Genomic DNA, 16,648 nt, shown 5'->3' with positions numbered 1-16,648 from the left:
CCCATGATGTCATCAATGTGCGACCCGGAAGTATATAAGGGCGCCTTGCAAACACACATTCATACTTCATCTTCAGGGATTGTTCTGTCTGAAGCGCTTCAAGTTAAGGTAATACAAATTCATTATTTAATGCACACAAGCCATGTGTTTACTGCCTGGGATCAAGAGCATGCACAGTCAGTTCTTATGGAGCTGTTTGTGTGAATTGTGACCGTTTTTCAATCTGAGATCGCTCCGCTCTCGTCTGACTCTCTTCTTGAGGGCAGAGGGTTCGGCATCTGGGACTGGTGATGCGGGTCCCGCTCATGCCAAGGCAGAGTGCTGATGCACATCATGGGTTTCCCAGATGGAGCTTGCCGATCGTCGTGAGAGGGATGTAATACTTTCAGATGATCTGGTGGCTGACGAGACTTATCAGCGAGTGCTCTTAGGGAAGGCTGGTGAGAGTGGTAAATAAATCCAGAATTTTCTCAGCCACCCTGCCCGTTTATGCTGAGCTGATGGATGTTATGGAACACACTGCAGGCAGACTGCTGCTGCCATGTTAGAGGAGAGATCGACCCAGCCATAAACCATCGGCTCAGGTGAGCCTTCCATTCCTTCCTGATCTTCTTACAGAGATCGAGAGGGCATGGAAGAACCCATATTTGGCCCGATATTCATTAACATCAGCGATTTAACTTCGCTGATGTTGAGGGGATAGGGGTATATGGGTATGTGTCGATGCTACCGATTGATGGGATGTTTGCGAACTATCTTGCATTTGGGTAGGCATCAACACTGAGAGCTCCAACTCTGCCATCCAACCTTTTAAAACTACGTGGTGCTTTAATGGCAAGGCATACAGGGCAGCAGGTCAGGCTGGTGCTGCTTTGCATACCATGGTGGTGTTTCAGGCATACCAGGCAGATCTGCTGAAGGATCTCGATCAGGGGTAGGTGTGTAACCCCTGATGTGGTGGTCGAACTGCGCCGCACTACAGATCTGGCTCTCTGTGCCACCAAACAAAGTAGCTGCCGCGATCGGTCGATCGATGGCGGCGATGGTGGCCGCGGAGAGACATCTGTGGTTGAACTCGGCTGATATCGCCAGGATTCGCCAGTTTCGCCTTTCGAACTTTTCCGCCGCCTCCGTTGGGGCGGTGGTGGGAAAGTTTGGGGAGGTGAAGGCATGTTCAGGAGCATTTAACCTGCGTACCGCTGATATCCGTATCCGCGCCCAGACAGGCGGGATGGCCTGGCCCGTCACGGTCCGAAGGCAGGAGACAGGGTCAGAGTAACAGTATCGCCTCTTGTGCACCCCCTCAGAGGAGGAATAGGTTGCAAAAGAGAGGCGGGACTCCCAGAAGAAGGATTTGAGAGGGATGATCCATCACAAGCGCAGTTAGCGTCGGTGATGGATCTCCTCCCTGGGGGTGAGCTGAAAACCTGATCCTCATCGTTCTTCTTCATCGCTTCCCCAGGCGCTTCTTACATCAGGCCTGGGGCTGGGTGGAAAGATATTCGATGACCCACCTTGGTTTAATCAGTGAGAGCACCCCTTTCGGGCATGCAAGGGCAGTAGACACCGCGGTCATATGAGAACTGTGTGGTGAGTCTTTGCTCTACACGTCGCAGATGAGACGGGTTGGTCTGTTCGTGTCGATAACACTAAAAATGTATTTCTATATAGACCTTCGTTCCCTGTATAGAGTATGGGTCTATGTCACTGTTAGAAAGGTAGGGAGAAGTTTGGGCCCTGAAGTTTTCCCCTGTTAGGTGGCAGAATAAAGCACCAGTTTGGGCTTTGTATGTGAGTATGTGTTGGCTTTCCCCTTTGAGGATTCACAGGGTGAGCCACCACTAATTTTTTGATGTGTTATGTAAACTTAGGCTTCCTCTCATGACGAGAGTAATTTGAGGCCGCCACTCATTTCCACTGGAATGTTACCAGAATACTAAGCGGCAGAGCGTCCTTCTAGGAGAATGGAGTGCTTGCTGCCACTTGGTGTTGTTTTACTGTGTTGTCTTTGGTTCTTTTAGCCAGCTCAGGGTAGAGTAGTTTGTCTCTTCTAGAGTGTGTTTACTAGAGACTGATGCTGGAGCTTCAGATGGGTTTATGCTGGTTTAGCTGGCCTAGGCTATATTAGGGATGATGGAGGCGCTTTGCTGAGGCATTGTCACCTCTGGCCTTCACTACGTGAATTTGAGTTTATCTAGCATCCCTAATGTCAGCCTCTTCTCACGTGAGAGTCGTTCGGCCAAGGCCCACCCTCGTTTTCTGTCTGGGGGACATGCATAGCAGCTGCAACCAGGTAGGCCTGTCCGGCCTCCTTAGTGCTTTGAACATAGGTGCTTTGTAGATCCTTGGATTGAGCAGTAGACTCCCCTCGCTAGCAAGGGTTGTAAAGCGCTACGCTGAGTATTGCTCTCTGGGATACCCGTCTCTGAGATTCGGTCTGAGGAGGACTGCCAGTTTTTCAGTCCCTCAGTCTGGATACCTCACCAAGGCAGTGTCCGGATGCTCTGTTTCTGAACAGACAGGGTTGGCCAAACCGAAGTGTCCAATATAAGAGGCACCAGGTCAGGCCTCCCTGGTGGCATTCGGGTGAATATGTTCCCCGGGTAGTGATTTGGCTGGGGTTCCTTCGGGTCCCCTAGCCACGTTCCCTGAAAGGGACCCCTTCTGTTGAAGTGGTTGGTCCCAGGCCTTTGAGCAGTAGGACCTCATGTGAAGTGCATAAAGGTTCCTTTTGAGGCTTATAGCTTGGGCTATGACGGTAGGGAATGCTGTCACTGACAGCCCAGTGTGACCTGAGGGGGAGTGGTTCAGGTATTTCATGTGAAGTTGCTTGTTCTGACATTTGTCACTGCCAGGTGGCATGCACTCCCTTCAGCATGGTGGTGTGCATAGATCGTTCCCAGAGCGTCGTTCGACGCAATGCAAGTTCCCTTCGAAAGGGAACACTCTCAGGTTACATATGTAACCTATGTTCCCTGAGAACAGGCGCCGTTATATATTTCTGGGTCGCACATTGATGATATCATGGGCTGTCGCCGGTAAATAGGATTACCGTGATTTGAGAGAGATTTCAGACACCTGTCACGCTGTGACACTATTTCCCAAAGTGTCGTTAGATGCAGTGTCTCATTCCATGTTCTAAGGGAACATAGGTTACATATGTAACCTGAGAGTGTTTTCCATTGAAAAATAGAGCAATTAATTTACTGACAGATGGGCGGAACCAGAGAGAATGAACAGTTGACCCTTAAAAAGTAGTCAGAGAGAGCAATAAAGTACTTTAATGTGTAATTACTTTATCATCTATGTCAACATTTATCATTACATGTAAATTATTATTTCATATAGCTCTGCTTCCTCTCTCACAGTGCAGATGTGATTAGAGCTGCTATGAGTTAATTACCTATGTCATGTGTGAAGGCAGGGGTCCTTGTCTCTATTTCCTGTCACTTTAATTCCCTCTCTCTAAGACTGACATGTATTTCTACCCCAGGAGAGACAGACCGGAGACAAGCCAAGTGAGTCATGTGCCTGTGTGTGTGTCCGTGTGCGTGTGTGTGTGCCGTGTGGTGGGGATAGAATATACAATTTGTACAGTATAAAAAGTCATTATGTCTACGGAAAGTCCCCACAAAGATAACGAAACTGAGTGTGTGAGTGTGAGTGTGAGTGTGAGTGTGAGTGTGAGTGTGTGAGTGAGTGAGTGAGTGAGTGAGTGAGAGAGAGAGAGAGAGAGAGAGAGAGAGAGAGAGAGAGAGATATGTATAATTCAATAGCACTTGACATTACAGGATAAGTAGCTCTGCAACAAATGCACAATGATGAACTAAAACCATATAATTATACTTTAAAACTGAAATCACCTCCTAAATATAAAAGAAAGGTCCTATCAAAACACCCCCCCCCCACCCCATTGAAATATGTTTTTGATAGGACCTTTCTTTTATATTTAGGAGGTGATTTCAGTTTTAAAGTATAAATATAGTGTTCTAGTTCATCATTTAGTTCATCAACACATTATTCATAATGTATTCATAATGTATTCAAATACTATAAAGGCAAGTGTTACCATCCATCCAACCAACCAACCAACGCTTATTCATCATGGTAGTATGTTCTTCTGTTTAATTTATTTTTGTATTTTAAATGCAAATAATTGTTACAGAAATGAGAATGATCATTGAGAATATGGGAATTAAAAAAAATACATAAAAAAAAATGAGTAAGCTAATTATTATAATTGTTCATTTTGTCATCACAAACAAAAGTGAAATACCTGAATGCATTATGGTAATTAAAATTAGATTCTTACCTTTCATTAAAAAAAATCATACTTTTTTTAATGTGTATATATTATTATTATGTTTTTGGGGGGTGAAATTTGACCCTGATGTTTTCGTAAGACATTTCTTGTTTACACTCAGAGCTGCTTGAGACAGTCAATGCCCAGTCAACCCTGCTAAATGCCCGCAGACCACCATACAAACCCCCACCTCTGCCTTCCCTCAGAGTCCTCAAGACAAATCAACCTGATTACACTAATTAATGAGACACATCTACTAAAACTCCCACAGGCCTGATGAGGAATGGCCTAACAGCTGGAAATGACACACACAAACACCAAACACAGTCACATCCTCTGAGAACTTAAATTTGACCTCTGATATGAATTGAATCTGTTTCACTCAGAGGACCGAGAGATACAGTGACAGAAAAAGCACAGATCAAAGGGAACAGCAAATAGTGTGTGCTGACTTGTAGTATCTATCATGTTATATTAATAAGGTACTAGATGAGTTTGAAGGTCAGAATGATAGATTAAAAAATGTAAATGTTAATTTAGCATATTTCTGATTTAATCAAAATTTGGTAATATGAGGTCTGTAAATATAATATATTATAAAAGGTATTCAAAATGCCTAATATTCCATTAAATATTTAGATAAATCTTAAATAAATGTAATAATTACTATTAATTAATTAATTAATTAATTAATATATCATATAATTAATATAATGTAATGTAATGTAATATAATTAATGTAATAGCAGAGTGATAGGGCTGTTTATCAGCACGGCTGTGATATTTGGCCGTAGGTAATCACAGCGTGCTTATGTACAGCCATATCGCATGGCTACGAGTCTTATATTTTCTTTATACAACAGTTCCACGGCACAAGAAAGTAAATAAAAAGGAAACAACAACGGAGTGTCTTTAAAAAGACTCTTTTGTGCAGAACTACTTCCTTCCGCCATGGATTCAAATCTCAAGTTGACAGTTTAACAGTTGTGACCAAGCCTCTGTTACTAATTATAAAACGCCACTTTAGAACTAGTAATGAAGGAATGCTGAGTTCATTGAAGCTTATTGTATTATGTAGAGTAGAGAGAGAGAGAGATCGACTAAATTAGTGTATTATCTGCATCTGATATAGTATTCATTCTTATCCATTATAAAAAATCAGTTTGAATGTCCGCTGAGGAAAGTGATGTCTTTGTCCTTTCCAAAGATTTCCAAAGACAGCACTAAAACAACTTCCTTATTTACACCAGTCGCTCGATCATAAAGACCATCATTTAGTGGTGTAATAATGTAACTGTCACCGAATTTGAAATTACAATCACTAATGGACCCTTTCTCAATACCAAATGTGGCATATTATTTATATAAAATAATATTTATTGAACAATAATATTTAAATGAACAACAAAAGCCATTATAAAAGACAATAAGAAATAAACACATGCAAACAATGCAGTCAAACGTGCAAAAGCAGCACTGTAGGCCCTACAGGATTTAAGATAAACAGCCTAAATATAAAGTTATCACAATTAATTTTCCCCTTAACCCAAATCGGTTTGCTCTGGAACAATAAGACCAAAGATTGCCTATTTGATATACCCCCAATTAATTATCTCATGTTTAACCCCTATCAATAAGAGCCAGCGCCAAATTCCCAAATGACTGGCTGAGATGTAGTGATTCTCGGCGGGTAAATGAGCGATGGATGGCTGCTGATGGCCTGGAGCTCGCATTTGCGAAAGCTTTTAAACAAATTGTAAAACAGGCGCTGTTTATATGTTTATATGTGAGTCACATATCTGAGGTCTAAATAACTACATTATCGGAACTACTCGGTTACGGATGTAACCCTCGTTCCCTGAGGAGGGAACGGAGACGTAACGTTAGTGACTAACGAATGGGGGTTTCGCTTAGAAGCCTATCAACTTCGAGTTTAGAGAAAACGCCCAATGGCGTGCCAATGCCATGGGCATGCGTAATTTGCATACGTAACTCCGCCTCACTGCGTGAGTATATAAGGAAGTACGAGGCAATATCGCATTATGTTACCTGCTTGAGGAGCCAAGACTGAACTCCTGCGTTCCAGGTAGCACAGCTGATGTGGCAAGGGGACGTTACGTCTCCGTTCCCTCCTCAGGGAACGAGGGTTACATCCGTAACCGAGACGTTCCCTTTCGTTCAGTCACTACGACGTAACGTTAGTGACTAACGAATGGGGGTCCCAATATAATCCCGCCACTCAGCCGTCTTCCAGTGCCCTGCGTAAGTGTGAGTACCCTGTCGTAAGACTAGTACGGACGAAGGACTCCCAGTTATCACAGGATTACCAAGGTACACTGGGAAGCATATCCCAGTGAGGGAATGCCAAAAAATGCCTACCCGTGGGGAGGACTTAAGAGACACATATGACCCGCTGAGGGCTGCATATGGAAGATCTCTAGGGTACCAGCCGAAGGTGGATTTTTAACCCTAGGGGTGGCGGGGACACGCCAAGGGAAGAAACCCGCTCACTGCGGAGACTTACGGTGAAATACACATGTGGGGGTCGCCGGAGGGAACCATGCACATGGGGCACCTGGCCGGACATGAGGGTCTGGCCTCGAAAGGGCAGACTGAACTGATGTCGGCGTCGACAGTGCTGGAGGAGCTCAGGGCTCTCGGGGAGCTCACCTGAGGAAATAATCGCACGTATCCAGTCCGTAGAGTGGAGTGGCGAGCAAGCGAAGACACCTGAGCCTGGCCCATCACCGGCCCCTCGGGGGGGCGAGTACATAGTCGGACACTGGCTCCACTCGGAGATTATAGAATCTGGCGAATGTGTTGGGTGTCGCCCAGCCTGCAGCTCTGCAGATGTCTGCTAGCGAGGCGCCATGCGCTAGAGCCCAAGAGGAGGCCACACTCCGGGTGGAGTGTGCCTTCACACCAAGGGGACATGGTCGGCAATGGTGTCCACTATCCAGTGAGACAGCCTTTGCTTTGAGAGAGCACTTCCCTTCCGCTCTCCACCATAACAGACAAAGAGCTGGTCTGAGCTCCTGAAACACTGCGTCATGTCTACGTAGGCGCGGAGGGCGCGTACTGGACAGAGCAATGCCAAGGCTGGGTCTGCCTCCTCCAAAGGCAGCGCTTGCAGGTTTACCACCTGGTCCTTAAACGGAGTGGTGGGAACCTCGGGCACATATCCAGGCCGGGGTCTCAGGATCACGTGAGAGTTAGCCGGCCCGAATTCCAGGCACGCTTCGTCAACCGAAAATGCCTGCAGGTCCCCGACCCTCTTAACTGAGGCCAATGCGGTCAGCAGAGCCGTCTTCATAGACAGGAACTTAATATCAACCGACCGCAAAGGCTCAAAGGGAGGTCTCTGCAGAGCAGTTAACACTACTGCGAGGTCCCAAGAGGGTACGAGAGGAGAGCGAGGAGGATTCAGTCTCCTGGCTCCCCTCAGGAACCTGATGACCAGGTCGTGCTGACTTACCTTTTTGTTCTCCAAGAGATCGTGGTGGGCAGATATTGCAGCCACATATACTTTGAGGGTGGAGGGAGACAGCCTTCGCTCCAGCCCCTCTTGGAGAAACTCAAGCATGGACCCGATCGGGCATTTCCAGGGGTCTTCTTGGCGGGAAGAGCACCAGGTGACGAAGAGGTTCCACTTCAACACATAGGCATGCCGAGTGGACTCTGCCCTAGCGGAAGTGATGGTGGCGACCACCGTAGGTGGTAGGCCACTCAAACCTGCCGCGTCCCGTCTAGGAGCCACACGTGGAGGCTCCAGAGGTCGGGACGTGGGTGCCAAAGGGTGCCCCGTCTCTGAGTAAGGAGGTCCGGTCTCAGAGGAATAGGCCAGGGAGGGGCTGTCGCAAGGAGTACGAGTTCGGGGAACCAGGTCCGGCCGTGCCAGTACGGGGCGACCAAAAGGACCTGCTTCTTGTCCTCCCTGATCTTGCACAGGAGCTGTGCGAGTAGGCTCACTGGGGGGAACGCATATTTGCGCAGGCCCCGCGGCCAGCTGTGCGCCAGTGCATCCGTGCCGAGCGTGCCCTCGGTCAGGGAATAATACAGGCTGCAGTGGGAAGAGTCGTGGGAGGCAAACAGATCTACCTGTGCGTCGCCGAACTGTTCCCAAATCAGCTGAACCGTCCGGGGATGGAGTCTCCATTCTCCCGGGAGAGGCTGAAACCGCGAGAGCTCGTCGGCTGCGTGGTTCAGGACTCCCGGAATATGGACAGCACGAAGGGACCTCAGGCGCTTCTGACTCCATAGAATGAGATGGCGGGCGAGTTGAGACATACGGCGGGAGCGTAGACCGCCCTGGTGGTTGATGTACGCTACTACGGCCGCGTTGTCTGTCCGGACAAGTACATGTTGGTCCTTCAGCAGCGCTCGGAAGCGGTGGAGGGCGAAACGTACTGCCAGCAACTCGAGGCAATTGACATGCAGGAGGTGCTGGGGTCCTGTCCAGGAGCCCGTGGCTGCTTGTCCATTGCACATGGCACCCCAGCCCGTGGCAGAGGCATCCGTCGATACGACAACATGCCTGGACACTCGTTCTAAGGGCACACCGGCCCGGAGAAAACTGAGGTTCGACTACGGGGTGAGCGTCTGTAGGCAGGCCCGAGTCACTTGGACCCGGAGCGTGCCAGACTGCCATGCCCATCTCGGGACTCGATCGCGAAGCCAGTGCTGAAGCGGTCTCATATGAAGCAATCCGAGCGGCGTTACCGCGGCTGCAGATGCCATATGCCCCAGGAGCCTCTGAAATAGTTTCAGTGGAACCGCACTCTTGCTCTCGATTTGACGGAGGCAAGTCAGCAGAGACTGCGCGCGCTCGCTCGAAAGCTGCGCGTACATGGCGACCGAGTCGATCTCCATACCGAGAAAAGAGATCCTCTGCACGGGGCAAAGTTTGCTCTTTTCCCAGTTGACCCGAAGGCCCAGACGGGCTAAGTGGTGGAGAACCAGATCTCTGTGTCCGCAAACCTGCTCTCGAGAGTGGCCTAGTATGAGCCAGTCGTCGAGGTAGTTCAGGATGCGAACCCCGTGCTGCCGAAGGGGTGCAAGGGCTGCCTCGGCGATCTTCGTGAAGACGCGAGGGGACAGAGATAGCCCGAATGGGAGAACCACGTACTGGTATGCCCGCCCCTCGAAAGCAAACCGTAGGAACGGTCTGTGTCGAGGAAGGATGGAGACATGGAAGTAGGCGTCCTTCAGGTCGATCGCTGCAAACCAATCGTGAGGACGAACGCATTCGAAAAGGCATTTTGCAGTCAACATCTTGAACGGAAGCCGGTGAAGGGATCGGTTCAAGATGCGAAGGTCCAGGATTGGCCGTAACCCACCGGTTTTCTTGGGTACAATGAAGTAGGGGCTGTAGAACCCCGACCTCATTTCGGCTGGAGGGACAGGCTCGATCGCACCCTTCGCCAGTAGAGTGGCAATCTCCGCACGCATGACGGGGGCATGGGCCCCGGTCACGGTATAGCGGACTCCCCTGTAACGGGGAGGAGCCTGAGCGAACTGAATCGCGTAGCCGAGCCTGACGGTCCGGGCAACCCAGCGGGACAGCCCCGGAAGCTGAAGCCAGGCTTCCAGAGACTGCACCAACGGGGTCATACGGACGGCAGACGTACCCTGGGTGGGGCAGCGAGGCAGCGTTACCGGCACGGACAGGGGAGGCTGTTGGGCGTCCCGGGGTCGGGGCACGGTTAACGGCTGCGCCCTGACAGAGGAGACCAGGGAAGGACTCGTGTTCCACTGGGGTCTGCTCTGCCAGGGGGCTGGAGACAGAGAGGGACGAGAGTGGCGAGACCCGAGGGTGGCGCGCACTGCCGTCACCGATCTCTGGGGGCTCAGGGATGGGGTTGTCAGTTCTTTCTTTAACCACATTAGGGTGCTGCTGACCCGGGGGCCAGCAGCTGAACAAAAGATTCTCCACCAGGGGAAGGAGCGGCCCTGCCGCCGTCTCCTGGAAAGAACTGCCCATCCCTGAGCCGTCCGCATCAGGAGCGCCGCTTAGCCTGGCGTTTCTTCGCGGGCTGCGGGGCTGGAGCGGACTGGGACGCCTTCCTGCGGCTGCCTCTGCGCGGCCCGGGTGGAGGCTGCTGCTTGGGTGGCGCAGAGGTAGAGGGAGCCGCAGGAGGGCGCCCTCGGCGGCGAGCGGGCTGAGGCACCTGCGCGGGCGGTTGGGTGGAGGCAGCAGCTGACCGCCGGGGCAGGATATGTTTTATTGCCTCAGTCTGCTTCTGAGCGGCCGAGAACTGTTGGGCGAAGCTCTCGACCGCTCCGCCGAATAGCCCATCCTGTGATATGGGGGCGTTGAGGAAACGGGTTCGCTCAGCGTCACGCATATCAGACAGGTTGAGCCATAGGTGTCTCTCCTGGACCACATTTGTGGACATCACCTGACCCAGGGAGCGTGCGGTCACCTTCGTCGCCCGGAGAGCGAGGTCGGTGGCGGCACGCAACTCATTGCTGAGTCCTGGATCAGCCCCTCCCTCGTGCATATCACACAGCAACTTGGCTTGGTAAGCCTGAAGAGTTGCCATGGTATGCAGAGAAGCGGCGGCCTGCCCCGCAGCTCTATAGGACTTCGCCACCAGGGATGACGAAAACCTACAGGCTTTGGAGGGGTGCTTTGGGTCACCACGCCAGGACGAAGCGCTCTGTGGACACAGTTGCATCGCAACAGAACGTTCAACTGGGGGGACCCCAGTGTACCCATGAGCCGCAGCTCCATCGAGGGAGGTGAAGGCGGAAGAGTTCGCCAAACGTTCACGGGAAGACAACGGGGACTTCCAGGAATGCGCAACCTCTTCATGCACCTCGGGGAAGAAAGGTATTGGAGGAGCGGCCGGACGGGTGTCCGGACGCGCCGCCCCCAAAAACCAATCATCCAACCGCGAACGCTCGGGCTGAGGCGGAGGGTTCCACTCCAGTCCAAGCGCTGCGGCGGCCCGAGACAGCATGGCTGTCAACTCTGGGTCCGACTCGGGCAATGCTGGCGCACCCGAAGGTGGCAGCACAGCCGAATCATCATCCTCAGATGACTCCAGCCCACCTTGTGATGCGGCGATAGACATCACTTCCTCTTCCGCCGCGCCAAACGCCACAGTCGGGACAGCAGGAGCCGGCCCCGATGTAGACGCCTGAGCGCGGACCGGGTCAGGTGCATGAGAGGGGGGTGTGGGCCGAGGAACTAGCGTCGGAGCTTTGTTCCACACCGTCACCCTCAGATCACCCTGGTCACCAGCCAAAGTGCCGCCTCCAGAGGAGACCGCAGATTGGGGGGTGGCGGAGGGGACTCTCGTTCCGGCATCAGCACGGAATTCACGGAGTCTAGATCGAAGCACCGAGATGGCCAGGTTCCCGCAGAGGGAACATGAGTCATCCACAAGCGCTGCCTGAGCGTGCTGAAAGCCCAAACACGTCACGCAGCGCTCGTGCCCGTCAAAAGAAAAAAGCGATCTACCGCACCCAAAAGTGCACGGACGAAACATCCTGAAAAGGACGTGTCACGTGCAAGCTCTTTTGTGAGAGGAAACTTTGCAGTCGATGCCGAAGCGCCCAGGGAAACACACACCAGCTGTCAGGCGGACCACTGCACAGATCAGCAGGCAGGAAGTATGCGATCACTGGAACGCGCCGTCACATCAACACCGACTGGAAAGCTGCTCGTCTCGAAGAAGCTGACAGAGTCTCAGAAGGCTGTAGGAGTGAAGAGGTAGGTACTCTTGGCTCCGAAAGCAGAAACATAATGCGATATTGCCTCGTACTTCCTTATATACTCACGCAGTGAGGCGGAGTTACGTATGCAAATTCCGCATGCCCATGGCATTGGCACGCCATTGGGCGTTTTCTCTAAACTCGAAGTTGATAGGCTTCTAAGCGAAACCCCCATTCGTTAGTCACTAACGTTACGTCGTAGTGACTGAACGAAAGGGAACTACATTCTGTGACACAGTAACAGTACTATTTGTAAATTTATGGAGGTTTGCTCGTCTGCCATGACACTCTCTGTGAGAAATGTTGCAAGTGGAGTGATACAAATTATGAAACATTTAGAGTGCTGTTACTGGGATAATATTGCACGGCTCTCAGCCAATCAGATTCTAGAACCAGAAGAAAAAACGGTATAATATAACATAACATAACAAACATAACATAACATAACATAACATAACATAACATAACATAACATAACATAACATAACATAACATAACATAACATAACATAACATAACATAACATAACATAACTAATATAATATAATATAATATAATATAATATAATATAATATAATATAATATAATATAATATAATATAATAATATGGTGTTGAAGTCTGAACTGATGTCACTCCCAGGACACCAGTTTCATCATTACTCAACATGTCATAATAAGGTTGTGTATGTTAGAAATATACCTACATGAAAATAACTTATTGAGTGGAGGAAAATATACAATATTATATTAATAGTCAATAGATATCAAATTATGCAGAGTAATAATCCAGTGCAGAAACAAGCACAGCAGTAACAGCCTCTACAACAAACCATCAACAGTGGGTACCAAAAATAAAGATGTCTGCCACATTAGCAACATGCATGCAGTGTAAAGTTTATTCAGGGACCGTGTTCTTCTGCTGCTACTGGCAACCAAGATAAATAGAGTCTCAGAGCACCTTTGACAGTGATATATTACAAAGTCCAAAAGCAAGGTTATAACACAAGTACATTTATACTACAGTTGGGTCCAGTTTACTTCAGCCAAAAAAAAAAAAAAAACACCTCTCAGAGGATAAGAGAATAAAACCAAAATGTGATTACTTGACTGCTTGACTCTGTTTGGCTCAACTTACTTCAAAGTGAAGTAAATTAAATCAAAGTTTAAATTTGTTGTGGTTTCACAATATTTTTGCTATCATTGAGCACATCTATATGCTGGAGTACATGTAAAAGTGGCGTTACTATGACATCCCATAACCTCAAGGGGGTTGGATACTGATTAGTCAATACAGTGTCCCGGTTGTGTTAAAATAGAAAATAACAACAATAAGTTGTTAACAAAGTTTCACTTAAGTTTCAAGAATGAAAAGTCAACGAATATGTGTGTGCAAACATTAATTTCATCTGTCATAGATTTACTGCAGTAAACATCAGCTGTCTGAGATATAAACCCTCAACAAGCATACTCTTCCTGGCTCTATTTACCTGCACACTTGGTTCTGCTGACCAGCGGGGGTCCAGGCGGGCCGGTTCCACCCTCTCCAGGGCGGGTGAGAAGAACGCTGATGCGATACTCTGTATCTGGTTCAAGGTGCCAGACTTTATACGTTAGTGAGTTGACTCCGTGTGTTTCAGACCATGGCGAATGACTGGCCCTGTACACAATCTCTCTGCGGATCACCGGTCCATCGCCCACTATAGAGTTAGTGTTGAGTTGGATGATCAGATAGGTGGGGCCAGAGCGCAGCAGCTGGGGTGGAGCTATCGGTGTGGGTGGGACTACAAAAGAGTACAGAAGAAGAAAGAAAAAGGTTTTGAAACAGGATGCATTTGGACAGGTATCACCTTTTATTTGGCCTCAGTCATATATTCTAAATAAATAAACAGACAACTGACAATGAAATCAGACTGAAATTATCAGGATATAGTTCAAAACAAACTTCAGGGGCCCTATACGATCTAAGCATGTGGTCTAAACGCGCACGGCGCAAGTGAAGAAAGAAAGAAAGAAAGAAAGAAAGAAAGAAAGAAAGAAAGAAAGAAAGAAAGAAAGAAAGAAAGAAAGAAAGAAAGAAAGAAAGAAAGAAAGAAAGAAAGAAAGAAAGAAAGAAAGAAAGAAGGATTAGTTAGAAAGAAAGAAAGATGGAATAGTTAGAAAGAAAGAAAGAAAGAAAGAAAGAAAGAAAGAAAGATGGATTAGTTAGAAAGAAAGAAAGATGGATTAGTTAGAAAGAAAGAAAGATGGAATAGTTAGAAAGAAAGAGAGAAAGAAAGAAAGAAAGAAAGAAAGAAAGAAAGAGAAAGAAAGAAAGAACGAAAGAAAGAAAGAAAGAAAGAAAGAAAGAAAGAAAGAAAGAAAGAAAGAAAGAAAGAAAGAAAGAAAGAAAGAAAGAAAGAAAGAAAGTAAGAAAGAAAGATGGATTAGTTAGAAAGAAAGAAAGATGGATTAGTTGGAAAGATAGATTAGTTAGAAAGAAAGATAGATAGATTAGTTAGAAAGAAATATATATTAGTTAGAGAGAAAGATGAATAAATTAGAAAGAAAGATAGATTAGTTAGAAAGAAAAAAGATGGATAATTTAGAAAGAAAGAAAGATGGATTATGTAGAAAGAAAGAAAGATGGATTATGTAGAAAGAAAGAAAGATGGATTATGTAGAAAGAAAGAAAGATGGATTATGTAGAAAGAAAGAAAAATGGATTATGTAGATGGATTATGTAGAAAGAAAGAAAGATGGATTATGTAGAAAGAAAGAAAGATGGATTATGTAGAAAGAAAGAAAGATGGATTATGTAGAAAGAAAGATGGATTAATTAGTTAGAAAGAAAGAAAGAAAGAAAGAAAGAAAGAAAGAAAGAAAGAAAGAAAGAAAGAAAGAAAGAAAGAAAGTGGGAAAGAAAGTGGGAAAGAAAGTGGGAAAGAAAGAAAGAAAGAAAGAAAGAAAGAAAGAAAGAAAGAAAGAAAGAAAGAAAGAAAGAAAGAAAGATGGATTAGTTAGAAAGAAAGAAAGATAGATTAGTTAGAATGAAAGAAAGATAGATTAGTTAGAAAGAAAGAAAGAAAGAAAGAAAGAAAGAAAGAAAGAAAGAAAGAAAGAAAGAAAGAAAGAAAGAAAGAAAGAAAGATGGATTAGTTAGAAAGATGGATTAGTTAGAAAGAAAGATTAGTTAGAAAGAAAGAAAGATGGATTAGTTAGAAAGAAAGAAAGAAAGAAAGAAAGAAAGAAAGAAAGAAAGAAAGAAAGAAAGAAAGAAAGAAAGAAAGAAAGATGGATTAGTTAGAAAGAAAGAAAGAAAGAAAGAAAGAAAGAAAGAAAGAAAGATGGATTAGTTAGAAAGAAAGATGGATTAGTTAGAAAGAGATAAAATAGAAAAAGTTTGAAGATAGATAGATAGATAAAAATAGTTTATAGATATTAATAGATACAGGGTCGCCTACAAGTCGATGTATCAGAATGCTGATGCTTTTTATGTACGCCTATCGCTCTCTACAACGACAGACACATAACAGTAATTGATAGGATTAGCCTTTGGTTTGCAACATTATCAAACAGATAATAATGTGTTGGTAATGTTACATAAACCATGTTCCCGTTCACCATCTCAGAGTCAGACGGCAGCTTTACAGAACCTCATAGAACATCAAGTCAGTGGACAAAGACATATAGCTCATCAAGACATCATAATATACATCACATAGGCTACATAATTCACCCGCTATATCGCTTTTTGTACCTGATGTTTCCTGTCCCCTCTTAAAGGTGTTCTAGTGATCTCTGTGTGATATCAGCATGATAGGAATGATAGGAAAAAAGCCCTGCACGTTGACGGGATTGGTTATTTGTTTATGACGGCAGGGAATGGGCCGTTTCAAATCACATTTTTGAGACTCTCTTTGGTACACTGCAGATTCATTAAAAACACCACATAGACATATAAAGAATATTAAAAACCACAGGGGTTTTTAAGTAAAGGGAAAGTATGATGCAATTTTCCTGATGCAGATTGTAAACTACACTCACCTAAAGGATTATTAGGAACACCATACTAATACTGTGTTCGCCTTCAGAACTGCCTTAACCCTCTGGGGTTCTTCATTTATGGGTCACACTCAGGACCTTCGGGTCAAAAATGACCCGGAGGGCGGGATTTAAGATAAAATCGATTTGAGTAAAATCAATGAAATATATTATTGTTTAATAATATTTTTTCTTTTCTTTTTTGGTGTTTTGAGATAATTTTATGATTTATAATTAATATTTATGCAATAATTATGACCCATTTTTTCCCATTGAATATAATAAAAAATGTATATATATATATATATATATATATATATATATATATATATATATATATATATATATATATATATATATATATATATATATATATATATATATATATATATATATATATATATATATTTTTTTTTTTTTTTTTTTTAAATTTATTATTAAAGCTGTATTTCATTTTAGAGTCAAGCCTGGGCCTCATGAAAGCAATTTTTTAAATGAGATCGGTGCCATCCGGTGGACACATTGAGCATTTTTATCACGCAATAGCAAATTTTTACCACAATAGTGGATCTTGTGTTTTTTAATTTTTTTTAAAAAAATCGTAGCT

The 16,648-nt window shown here is 45.9% G+C and overlaps 1 protein-coding gene across 4 annotated transcripts in view; it reads right to left on the bottom strand.

Moving 5' to 3' along the window:
* The window catches only part of ptprua (protein tyrosine phosphatase receptor type Ua), a 377,653-nt gene that overhangs the window by 126,556 nt on the left and 234,449 nt on the right, over positions 1 to 16,648 (bottom strand). For all 4 annotated transcript variants that reach the window (XM_079829338.1, XM_079829340.1, XM_079829339.1 and 1 more), the window contains exon 7: positions 13,509 to 13,802. In XM_079829338.1, coding sequence (XP_079685464.1) covers positions 13,509 to 13,802 — 294 coding nt within the window. The remainder of the gene's footprint in view (positions 1 to 13,508; positions 13,803 to 16,648) is intronic.

This window comes from Gobio gobio (assembly GCF_949357685.1).
Source record: "Gobio gobio genome assembly, chromosome: 11".
Lineage (NCBI taxonomy): Eukaryota > Metazoa > Chordata > Actinopteri > Cypriniformes > Gobionidae > Gobio > Gobio gobio.
The sequence above is the reverse complement of the archived record's forward strand: the minus strand, read 5'-3'. Positions and strand labels throughout refer to the sequence as shown.